General features: G+C 34.9%; 1 protein-coding gene across 1 annotated transcript; it reads right to left on the bottom strand.

Annotated features, from left to right (window-relative positions):
• Positions 1-5,086: 5,086 nt before the first annotated feature.
• On the bottom strand, positions 5,087-6,262 carry LOC145584480 (NADPH HC-toxin reductase 2-like). Its single transcript, XM_081641316.1, has 3 exons — positions 6,136-6,262; positions 5,373-5,694; positions 5,087-5,261 (listed from the first exon to the last, which is right to left on the bottom strand). Exons 1-3 carry the CDS (start codon positions 6,260-6,262, stop codon positions 5,087-5,089), a joined length of 624 nt encoding a protein of 207 aa, XP_081497442.1.
• Between the last annotated feature and the right edge of the window lie 6,689 nt (positions 6,263-12,951).

The raw sequence follows: 12,951 nt of genomic DNA, 5'->3' as shown, positions 1-12,951 counted from the left end.
GTTGGTTCGAAAAATACACACCCATAGCCCTACTGAAATAATGGGTCAAAAAAATAAAACTCGATCACAATATTAGGGACATGCATTATGATCCAATTTGTTTTAGCTATAAAATTTCAAGGAGCAATGATTATTATAGAATTCTAAGTACTCGAAATTGCACAAATCACAAAACCAACAGATTCCAAATTTATACAATGTTGTTCTACCAGAAGTACATGTAGGAACTAAACATGAACATCCATGCTTTAAAACCGAGTTCAGATTTGGGATAACACGCATCTATTGAGTAATATGCTTCAAAATATGAACGTTGGTTAGTGGGCTAGTTAGTTCCTAAAGTTTCTGATTTAGTTGCTAGTATTTTGCTTAAGTCAACAATAAGTTAGAAGTTAGTGGGTTTATTTAGTTAAGCATTATTTGTTAGTGGGATCTTATTCCTATTATTATGTAAGCAATTTCCTTGTTTTTAGCTTTGTTTGTTTTGGGATATTTTCCTATATAAGGCATTGATGTTATGTTTCTTTATTCAAGTTATGAAAAGTCAGCCTTCTTCTACTATATTATATTGTGTTACTTTATTTCTCCAACAAATTTGGTATCAGAGCCAAGTTAAAACACACGTGTAGCCTTCAATTTCTTTACTCCTCATCAATTTAGTAAAGTAGGTGAGAGAAACTCCACCAAAAGAAATTAAAAAAAAATCGAAATCCTTGCCCCAAATTGAACAGAGTGAAACACAGTGAGGGAGTGAACCCAATTGAATCACCTTCATCATTATGGCCAACAATGGTGTTAATACTTCAGCTCAACCTCTTATCCCAATTTTTAAAGGGGAAAAATACCACCTTTGGAGTATAAAAATGCAAACCATGTTTAGATCTAAAGATTTGTGGGAAATTGTTGAGAACGGGTATGATGAACCGGCGGAGCCACCGCAAGAACCCGATCAAAGATTGCGTGAAAATCGTAAAAAGGATGCAAAGGCCTTATTTTTCATCTAAACTGCAGTGGATGATGACATTTTCCCTCGTATTTCTTCTGCCAAGACAGCAAAGGCAGCATGGGAGATCGTCAAGCGTGAATACTATGGTGATAAGAAGGTAAATTCTGTCAAATTACAATCACTTCGTTCTGAATTCGATGGGTTGAATAAGGGTAAAAAGGAGTCAATGCAGAGTTATTTGTCTAGAGTCTCTGGCATTGTTAATCAAATGAAGTCTTATGGGGAAAGTATTAGCAATGAAAGAGTGGTCAGTAAAGTGTTAAGAAGTTTAGATAGTGATTTTAATCCTGTTGTTGTTGCAATTGAAGAGTCAAAGGATTTATCAAATTACACATTTGATGAATTGATGTGTTCATTGTTAGCTCATGAGGCTAGATTTAAAAAGGATGATGAGAAAGGTGAGGAGAAGGCATTTCAGGTGAAAGGAGAATCTTCCTTTAAGGGGAAGAATGAAAATTCAGGTGGCAGAGGAGTTAGTAGAGGAGGCTTCCGTGGACGAGGTCGCGGAGGAAGCAGAGGACATGGCTATGGAGGAGGTCGTGGCCAACATGGAGGAGGTAATCGGCATTCCAAAAGTAACATTCAATGCCATTATTGCAAGAAATTCGGCCACAAAGAAGCTGATTGTTGGAGTAAGCAAAGAGGTGAATCAAAGGCAAATTTTACCGAGGATCAACAAGAGGAGAGCAACCTGTTCATGGCTCACTCAAGGCTCGATCCGATGGACAATGGTGTTTGGTTTGTAGATAGTGGTTGCTCTAACCACATGTCCGGTGAAAGAAAGTTGTTCAAGAATCTTGATGAAACGAAGAAGTCAGAAGTTCGACTTGGGAATGACAAGCAAATCAAAGTTGAAGGCAGAGGCACCGTAGCAATCCCGACTTCTAATGGTGGTACAAATCTTCTTCATGATGTCCAGTATGTGCCTTCTATTGCCCATAATTTATTGAGTGTTGGTCAAATAATTAAGGGTGGTTATTCTGTGATATTTGAAAATGATTGTTGCAACATTTATGATAAAAAAATCTAATCATAAAATTGTGAGAATTCAAATGACTCCAAATAAAATGTTTCCCCTTAATGTATCACAAGGTGATGTTAGTAGTGCATTAGTTATGAAAGGGAACAGTGAGTCAAGTTTGTGGCATTTGAGATATGGTCATTTGCATGTTAAAGGGTTACAATTGTTAGGCAGAAAAAATATGGTTGTTGGTTTGCCTAAAATTGAAACTCTAGACTTTTGTGAAGGGTGTGTGTATGGTAAACAAAGTAGACCATCTTTTCCTGTTGGTGATGCCTTGAGAGCTTCTACTTGTTTAGAACTAGTTCATGCCGATTTATGTGGTCAGATGTCAACTGAGTCTCTAGGTGGAAGTCGATATTTTTTATTGTTTGTTGATGATTTTAGTCGAATGAATTGGGTCTATTTCTTGAAAAATAAATCTGAAGCCTTTGATTATTTCAAGAAATTTAAGTCTCTTGTGGAAAAACAAAGTGGGTGTCAAATTAAGACCCTTCGTACAGATCGAGGGGGTGAGTTTGTTTCTGATAAATTTGATACCTTTTGTGAGGAGAATGGTATTCACAGAGAGTTGACATCTCCTTATACGCCTCAGCAAAATGGCGTAGCCGAGAGAAAAAATCGTACCATTGTTGAGATGGGAAGAAGCATGTTAAATGCTAGAGGTGTTCCAAAGATATTTTGGGCAGAGGCTGTGGCAACAGCAGTGTATATCCTCAATATTTCGCCAAAAAAGGCTGTCTACAATTCTACTCCGTATGAAGCATGGAAGGGTCGCAAACCCAAGGTGAGTCACTTACGTATTTTTGGTTGTATAGCTTATGCTTTAGTCAATTCACGTTCTAAGCTTGATGAAAAATCACAAAAATGCATTTTTGTGGGTTATAGTACTCAGTCTAAAGCATATAAGTTATATAATCCTGTAAGTGGCAAAGTCATTGTTAGTAGGAATGTTAATTTCAATGAAGAAGCTTGCTGGAAATGGGAAAAAGATGGCTCTCCTACTCACCTGATTGCAGAAGAAGAACAAAACCCACAAGAGATGCCATTAAATGATGGCAATGAATTTAATACTCCTCCTGTCACACCAGCTGGAAGTACATCATCAACACCTGAAAGCTCCAGAAACACCTCATCCGGATCAAGCTCTTCATCAGAAACACCACCCAGGAAGTTCAAGTCTTTGAAGGAAGTGTATGAGTCCTGCTCATTTGCTCTGTATGTGTCAGAACCTACCTGTTTTGATGAAGCAATTGAAAATGAAGAATGGGAAGCAGCAATGATAGAAGAAATGACGGCAATTGTACACAACCACACGTGGGATTTGGTTGATCTTCCAGAAGGCAAGACTCCCATTGGCCTCAAGTGGGTCTATAAAGTTAAGCATCATGCAGATGGAAGTATCCAGAAGTTCAAGGCGAGGCTCGTTGCTAAGGGGTATGCACAACATCAAGGTATTGACTTTGATGAAACTTTCTCACCCGTAGCTCATTTTGAAACAGTGCGAATGTTATTGTCTTTGGGTGCTAAATTGAATTTACCAATTTATCAATTTGATGTAAAATCTGCTTTCTTGAATGGGGAGTTAGAAGAGGAAGTTTTTGTGTCACAACCCGAAGGCTTTGTTGTTAGTGGACAGGAGAACAAAGTCTATAGGCTCCGAAAGGCTCTCTACGGTTTGAAACAAGCACCGAGGGCATGGTATAAAAGGATTGACTCATACTTTCTGGAAAATGGTTTTGTTAGGAGTGAGAATGAGCCAACATTGTATGTAAAAAATCACAAAAATGGTGATTTTTTAATTGTTTGCATTTATGTTGATGATATGATTTATTTAGGGTCTTCTGAAAAATTGGTTGCTGAATTTAAATCATGTATGATGAAGGAGTTTGAAATGTCAGATTTAGGCTTGCTGCAATATTTTCTTGGGCTTGAGGTAAACCAGGTGGAAGATGGCATATTTCTCTCACAAAAGAAATATGCAAAAGATATATTATTCAGGTTTCATATGCATAACAGCAAGTCTGTTGCAACACCTATGAATGCTAATGAAAAATTGCAGCTTGATGATGGTACGGGTGTTGTAGATCCGAGTTATTACAGAAGCTTAGTTGGTGGGTTAAATTATTTAACTCATACTCGGCCTGATATCATGTACTCAGTGAGTGTGTTATCACGATATATGCATAGTCCTACAAGGCAGCATCTTGGAACAGCAAAAAGGGTACTTCGTTACATTGTCGGAACTGCAGATTTTGGTATTTGGTACTCAAAAGATGCAAATTTCAGCCTACTCGGGTATAGTGACAGCGATTGGGCAGGTTGCATTGATGAAAGAAAGAGTACTTCCGGTCATGTTTACAACTTGGGGTCGGGTGCAATATCTTGGAGCTCAAAGAAGCAAGAAGTGGTAGCATTGTCATCGTCTGAAGCAGAGTACGTTGCTGTGACAGCAGCAGCTTGTCAGGGAGTTTGGCTACGAAGACTACTAGCTGATGTAAGGTGTGAGCAGAAGGAAGCAACAGAAATATTTTGTGACAACAAAGCAACTATAGCTATGACTAAAAATCCGGCTTTCCATAGTAGAACGAAGCATATTGATAAACGCTACCATTTTATTCGAAGCCTAGCTGCAAAGAAAGAAATTGAGTTGAAGTTCTGTCCAACCAACAATCAAGTTGCTGATATCCTCACCAAAGCACTCCCTCTTGATAAGCATGTGTATTTTCGACATAAGCTTGGAGTATGTAGTTTTGAAGCAAGGGGGTGTATTGAGTAATATGCTTCAAAATATGAACGTTGGTTAGTGGCCTAGTTAGTTCCTAAAGTTTCTGATTTAGTTGCTAGTATTTTGCTTAAGTCAACAATAAGTTAGAAGTTAGTGGGTTTATTTAGTTAAGCATTATTTGTTAGTGGGATCTTATTCCTATTATTATGTAAGCAATTTCCTTGTTTTTAGCTTTGTTTGTTTTGGGATATTTGCCTATATAAGGCATTGATGTTATGTTTCTTTATTCAAGTTATGAAAAGTCAGCCTTCTTCTACTATATTATATTGTGTTACTCTATTTCTCCAACAGCATCAACGATACTATCTACAATGATCCATCTAATTTTCTCCAGAATTTTCACACTATCATCTAATATCATCTTCATGTCATGCTTATACTCGAAACCCTGATCAATTAGCTTTGTTGATCCCCACTTTACAGTCCTCTTTGGTCCTTCCATATACCTGCAACAATTGTCGTACAATCTTAATAAGCATCACCCTATATATAGAACACATAAACTAACATAGCTAGTAAAGTTCCGATCCAAGAAGACTGAATTTGGCTTAGCTTACATTGGTTTGACATTCAATTCAGGGTGAGTTTGCTGAAGACACTCAGCGATTTCAGCAGCAGAAACATAGTCACCGGCACATAAGAACCTGCCTTTGATTGAATCATTCTCGATACAGAAAATGCGTGCTTCACAAGCATCTTCAAGATGTATGATAGGGATCTTCCCACACAAATCATCTAGTTCTTTCAACGTCTTATAGTGAAACTCGATATCTGTGAGCGGAGATATCATAACCATTAGAGAGGGAGGATTCGTGAAGGAAAATGTAGTCTTCCCTCCTACTAACCCACAAGCCAGGGTTACTATCTCCAAATCGCCGTCTTCTCCAAATTTCAATAAATAAAGAGATTACTCAATTTTTTTTGGTGTTTAGAGAGCGCAGTTGATGATAATCGATCCCAATATCTCTTGGAATCAGGAGGGGAGTTCTAACCATTTGAGTTATCCCTCACTCTCAAAGAGATTACCCAATAATAATAATAATAATAATAATAGAGAAATTAAATGAGAGGATGACAAACTTGAGATTGTCGAGTGTGGATTAAAGGTGTTGCAACATGGAACACAAATTGGCAATCTTTAATGACTTTGGTGCTATCGTCTGTTAGTTCAATTCGAGGGTAAAGGGAACGATTAAAATGACATTACAAAATACGGGAAATTGTATAAACAAAATTACAAATACGAGAACCAACTATGTTACATTGTTACTAACAAATTAAAAGTAATTTAATTAATAAAGATGTAAGAGTAGAACTAACCTAGGTTTCTGAGAGTGGCATGAACATAGTAAATGCCCTTATTTAAGAGCATTTTAATGAGACGTGAACCAATAAATCCAGAACCTCCAGTAACACAAACTTTGCAATATCTATTGCTTTCCTCCATTTACAATCCTAATTATTCTGTTAATTCTACAACCAACTGCCCAAAGCTTTTTTAGTTAAGCTCTACCAAAGTTTTTTTTTCTTCCTTTTTTGGGCAATACTATAAGTACTAATTATGTACCGAGAGAAATATCTAGTGGTCTTTCGATTATATCCTCAAACTAGGTACGTACTAAAGAGGATATCTCTTTTATTTTTCTTTTTTTTTTTTCTTTTTTTTTTTCTGTGATACGAATAAAGTAAGTTGTGCCGTTCACTTGATTCGAGAATTGACTCGAGTTAACGGAGCTAGATACATGAGAGGGGAAGCTAAGAAATCACTACTCTCAAAGTGTCCTTAATGAAGATTAAACTCCAATTTTAACGTTGATATATACAAATTCTTGTTTAGTTTGGTATCTTTTAACTTAGGCTATCAACAAAGTATTGGTTCACTTTGTAAGTTTCTTTATTACCTCAATTTTAAAGGCTTGAGATTCAAATTTTACTAAGCAATGGCATTTACTATGTTCATGCCACTCTTAATTTTTTTTTTCTTCTTAAAAAAGGTTTTAAAAAAAGTAATACTCTCCATGGGTGGCATCATCAAATTAATATAGTAACCTGGGAGAGATTAGGTAATCTTTGACCCAGTAGGCCAATAGCCCAATACTATACAAGCAAATTAAGTAATACTTTTATTATGTAAGTCATATATTTGCAATGATTAAAGAATGAGCAATTGAAGTATTACTTGGTATTTTGATAATGAGGGGATGTTTATCAATTTTGAGTCCTCAGCTGCATTTTAGTTTTATCCACTTAAATTATTTTATTACGTAGTTTAGTAATTTATATACACAAGATAATAATAAATATACAATTTGAAACTGGCAAGCAATTACACGAGATCAAACACATATACAACGTTATATGATATCATGTACTTGTAAGTTAGTTGTAAGTGTGAGATATTGAGATACATATATAGATTTTATCTATCTCTCAGGGTTTTTAAACAACGCTCCCATTTTACAAGGCATCACTCGCATTTTAATACAAACTTCCGTATTTACCCCTCGTAAATAAATACTCACAACACTCATTTCTGAAATCACAACTCTCTCGTAACTTCACTCTCATTTTATTTCTCTAAAAAAATCAGAAAAAGCCAAAACATTGATCACAACAACAATAAAAATACTAATACTAATTACTCAATTAATCACAAAATTAATAATAATCATAATAAAAATTATAATAAAAATACAAAGATTACAATAATAAGTTTGATTAATTAATCAATTCAAAAAAAAAAAAAAAAAAAAAAAAAAAAAAAAAAAAAAACCTCCGCCTAAAAAATTAGGGTATACCTTGGTGGATCCACTTAAAACTTCCGGATCCAACTAGGAAGATCCGGAAATTTTAGGCGAATCCACCTAGGAAGATCCAAAAATTTTAGGCAGATGTGGAGATCCGCCTAAAATTTCCGGATCTTCCTAGGTGGATTCGGAAATTTTAAGTGGATCCACCTAGGTGGACCCTAGTTTTTTAGGTGGATGTTTATTTCAAATTTTTTTTTAAAAAAAAAGTACAACGACTTAGATAATCCTCCGATGAAGCCTTTGGTGTCCGAACGTTGTCGTCGTCCATTGTCCTAAACCCGTTGTCAATGCTTAATAATTTTTTTAAAAAAAAAAAAAAATCGGATTTTTGGTGGGGGGTCGAATTTGGTAGTGTCGGGAATTTTTTTTACCACGTGGTAGTAAGTGGAGGGATCGGAAATGATATTATACTATTATATACTACAACTTGCACAAAGGGTAATATCGTCCTTCCATGTCAAAAAGGGAGCGATACCCTGTAAAATAGGAGCGTTGTTTAGCAGTTCACATCTCAAAAGTTATGATAGTCAATTTAAGAAGACTTCCCCAAAAATACAAGTACTTGGTTATGTTTTTCTACAGGCCTTTCGTCCAAAAAGGGATGGTAATATTCTAGAAACATCAACTCTACTACCTTAGTAAAAAGAAATTTTGGCATCATAAATTGGCTTGTTATGAAATACTAGATGATCATGGTTGGTAAATGTCCATCGCAAATGACGGTTTAGTTGAATTATCATTATTACTCACACCACATTTTTGATATAGTAATAATCATTTGAGTTAGGATTAGTCCCTTTATCTTCTAATGCCACCTTAGGAAGTTAGGATGATGAAAATTTACTTCGTAGTAGAATCGTAGATGACAAATACTAGGAGTCTAGGACTATAAGCCTAGAAATGTCTTACCAATAATTACACAATTATCAAACAAAAATTTAAAGAGTTTAGAAAAGGGTACTATTGTACACAGTACTCCATAACTCCAAAAGGTGTGGTGTTAGAGCCTAGAGGTACTCGAGAAAGGCCCATCTAACACTGATGCGTCACATACTCACGACTATTGGCCTCCTAGACTCCTAGTCCCCACCATCCCCTGCGGACTATGCTATATATCACCAAAGTTGGGGTCATATTACACGCTAGCATCAGTAACTCCTTTGTATTGTCGTGCAATGTTAAATCTGAGTCCGAATGATCTCTCGGATTAATATGAATAACTAAAAATCCTTCATTATATCCTTATGCATAATAATATTATGATTGAGTTATCATATTATCAAGAATTTTGTCACGAAAACATGTAATATGATATAGTTAATTAGACAACTTTCTAGTGCTGAAATTTGAAATCACGGATTTAAATCTTATATAATTACGTATCAGAGTTAATTATGACGATAATACATCTTGTATGTTCAATATTCAAATGTCCACCTAATACGAATTTTCAAAGCTTACTTTTGCCCTTACTTTGTTCATTTACTTCTAAGAGAGAAGAGGAAAGATGTACAGTTTAATATTTCTTCCAGGCTACTAGAAGTTACCGTGTATTCTCTTCACCTTACTTATTTTAACTTATCCATCTAATCTGAAGTTACGATATCATCCCTAAGTGTTGTGTTGTTCTCCCCAAATCACAATTAATTAGTTAAGTAGTATTGTTACTAACATTGTTAATAATATTTGTAGTTGTAAGAAAGAAAGAAAATGAAAATAAAAGGATTGAATGCATGCATTTGACGGTTGGGACTTGAAGTCCAATTGTACTGTTGGTTGTGGTAGAAGGTTTTTTAAGAAACCTTGATTTTGTGTACTTGCATTTATTTGGCAAGCATGTGGAAGCTTAAGGCTTGAAGAGAAAACTTGTTTGTATACGTGAGAAGCTTGGTGAGTTGTGTTGAAGAAGCTAAGAAGAATGAATATTATAAATTGAAGTGTCCTAAGCAAGTAAGATGTGGGTGTGTGTGGGAAGATACACCACCAAAGAGGAGGCTAGCAAAATGTAGTTTGCTAGTAATAAGAAGAAGGGTGTGTGTGAGACGGCACACACCGTGTAGAAGTGGAGCTAGCAAGTGAGCGTAGAAGTGAGGGAAGAACAAACGAGAGGCAAACACAATATTAGTGTTGTAGACACCTGATTGTGTCTCCCCAAAAACCAAATCCGGTGATGAATATCTTTCACGTCGTTTGATTATCGAACAAGGTGAAAATGTGAAAAGTCTTGTGATGCGGTCGTTTTAATAAAAATACCTTCTTTCAGTTTTCGAAAATATTTCTTTTCTTACTCTATTTTTATGGAAAATGTCCAATCCAGTTTAGTTTGGTCCATGATAAGGGTTCAATGATAGTGTAGTTGGATTGGGCTCGAAAGGAGCTTTCCAACGATATATTATATGCCCGATTCCGATGAATAATGAGGAAGTATGGCCAAAATATCAAATTAGGCCCAAAATGGTTTTATACGGCCCAATGATCAAGTGGATGGCCCATTAATTATCATTCCTAAAATCATTAGGATTGATTTTAATTTTCTAGAATAATCTAGAAGGTTATTTTAAATTCTAGTGGAATTAGCATTAATAATTATATCTTTTAGAAAAATAAAGAATTTTATTTGGAATAAAACAAGTATTTTGAAAGATTAAATCTGATTTTAAAAGATAAGTACGGACGTTAATTAATCTAATTTAATTAGATTAAGAACTTCGTACGGCCTTGAATTAACGCGTGGACCATCGCGAAACGACAGCTCCATCGCGCCGCCATGGGAGCTGTTTTACTCTGAATCGAATTCGATATTTTTCTGATCGTTTCGGGACCTTTTCCTAATAAATAGGGTCGTATTTCCCCGTTTTTAATCACAAACAATCATCAACAATCATCTAATTCTATTATCTTCTCTCTTAAGTAGAAGCTTATTCTTTCTCCCTCTTTTTAAGCCTTTCCTTTTTCAAAATACAATATTCGTCCATCACGAGTTCTAGACACACCTAGCCAAGCTCGAAGTTGCCTTCGCCCTAGACGTGAAAGATTGATAATTTCTTAGGGTTTAGTCCCAAATTCCTATTTCAATTATTTAAATTAATTGTTTGTTTAATATTTTTATTGAAATTACTAACGTGTATATTCTTTTGATAGAAAGAGATATGAGGCAACAAAGTAAGTTGTTTTATTGCTCTACATTTTTATAAAGCATGTTTATATTATTTTAATTTCTAGTATCATGTTATAATATCTTTTATCGCTTTTTAATATCATGTTTAGGTTATTTCCTACTTCTTCTATCATGTTAGTATCATGTTAGGGTTAAAGCTTTGATCTTTAATATTTAGTGACATGCTATGATTTGTTATTAATCTTGTTAGTATCATGCCTAGGATCTTGCTAATATTATTATGCTTTGTTGAGATTGAGATATTATGATGATTTGTTGTATTATATTTTATGTTGCTTGATATATTATTGTTATTGCTTGATCATGCCCTCTCTTGCAGGTTTAAAGGGAATTTGTACTTGAAATCACGCTTAATAAGATAATTAATAATTTTGTTTAGACTAATGTGATTTTAATTCAAGTGATCGCCAATAATAAATTTGTTTGTGCATTAATATTCAACCAACATAGATTAAACAGGTTTAGGATTAATATAATGATTGTACGTTAGTCAAAAAGCGCACATGAATATGAGAAGAATAAAATAGAAGCCTATTTTTAGGGCAGGTTCAATCTCTTTTAGGTTGAATTTGTACCTTCATCCCCGAATATCCAGTCATGATTCCAGACCACTATGGAGTTAGCGATCTCATGGATCGTGAAGGGGTGTAACCTTCACCCTGTGAACGGTTTACAAGTTCCTAAAACTTGTTGGCAACTCTTTTGCTCTAGCTTCATTCCCTTTGGACGCCACCATGTTTAAGTGTATGATCACAGTGGGGCTCAAGTGTGGAATGCTTGAAATATTCCTTATAAGTGTGAGGGGTATTTTAGGATTAGTATAAGTACTAATGTTAAGGGTACTTAGTGTAGACTATCCTATAAATACATTGTATCTAATATTGTTGTAATTCTAGTAGTGGTCATTGTACTCCCTTAATTATTGCTAGTGAAGTTGTTTCGTCCGTGGAGATCCGGACCGTGGTTTTTCCCCTAATTGTTGAGGAGGGGTTTTCCGCGTAAAATTTTGTGTGTCGTTTTCTTGTTGTTCCGTATTTTGTTATTCTTCCGATATTGTGTTTATCTGTTGCTCCATCCATTTCCAACTACCGGTTGATGTTGGGAATCGAGTAACAGATAAGAATAATAACGACGGAAAGAAAATAAAGTATGAAAATAAAGAAAAATGAGACACGATATTTTACGTGGAAAACCCTCTTGAACTAAGGAATAACCACGATCCCAATCTCAAGAGATGAAAAGTCAGTATAATATTTTTTGGAGTACAAAGGATACCACTATGACTACAATATTAGACAATATGTGTTAAGGACAAAGTGCTACTTAATACACTTCACAATGGTACTTCCACTAATTAATCCTAAACATACACCCTCACACTAATATTGTGTTTAACTCACGCCAATTACTCCTTCTCTACACTTGTGTTTATGTATTTTTCAACACTAATACACTCACACTAATACTTCTTTTCACTCCTAGTTTTCTTCACTTCTCCCTTCTTGTGCACATACGTCAATTGTCAATTATATAGGCAAAAGATACTTTGCCTCCAAGCCTCTACAGTCTACATTAATACTAGTACCAAAAAATCAAGGCCTATTTTCCTAGCTTAACACCTTGGAGGCCAAGATTTCACCATAAAGGCCAAGGTAAAAAATACACGTCACTTTTCATCCTTCTTTTCATTTTTTTTTCATTTTCTTTTACAATATAATAAAATAATAATACTACTAATATGTGATTTGGGGAGATTAACGCAACACTAAGTAGTAAGGAAACTAAGCACTACGAGTATATATTAGTTTCAATATACTTGGTAAGTTGGTATACTGTACATCAGATATGTGGCCATGCTCAATTATTCGTAGGCAGCCCATATTATACCAAGTACTGACCCAACACAATCCATATTGTGAAACACATGCCAAATAATAATGAATAATTGTTAAATATTGGGGAAAATATTTCTATGTAATTCTCATTGTATTTTCCCATCTTTCATATTCGATCACATTACAATATATATAGACAATAGCTAGGAATATCTAACCCTAATATTCCTAATTATCTTAAATTCCTAAATCTATCCTAATATATGACATATATCTTTCCACAATAATATCTCATATGATATTATTCTCATAA

Source organism: Chenopodium album, chromosome 16 (genome assembly GCF_948465745.1).
Source record: "Chenopodium album chromosome 16, dcCheAlbu1.1, whole genome shotgun sequence".
NCBI lineage: Eukaryota > Viridiplantae > Streptophyta > Magnoliopsida > Caryophyllales > Amaranthaceae > Chenopodium > Chenopodium album.
The sequence above is the reverse complement of the archived record's forward strand: the minus strand, read 5'-3'. Positions and strand labels throughout refer to the sequence as shown.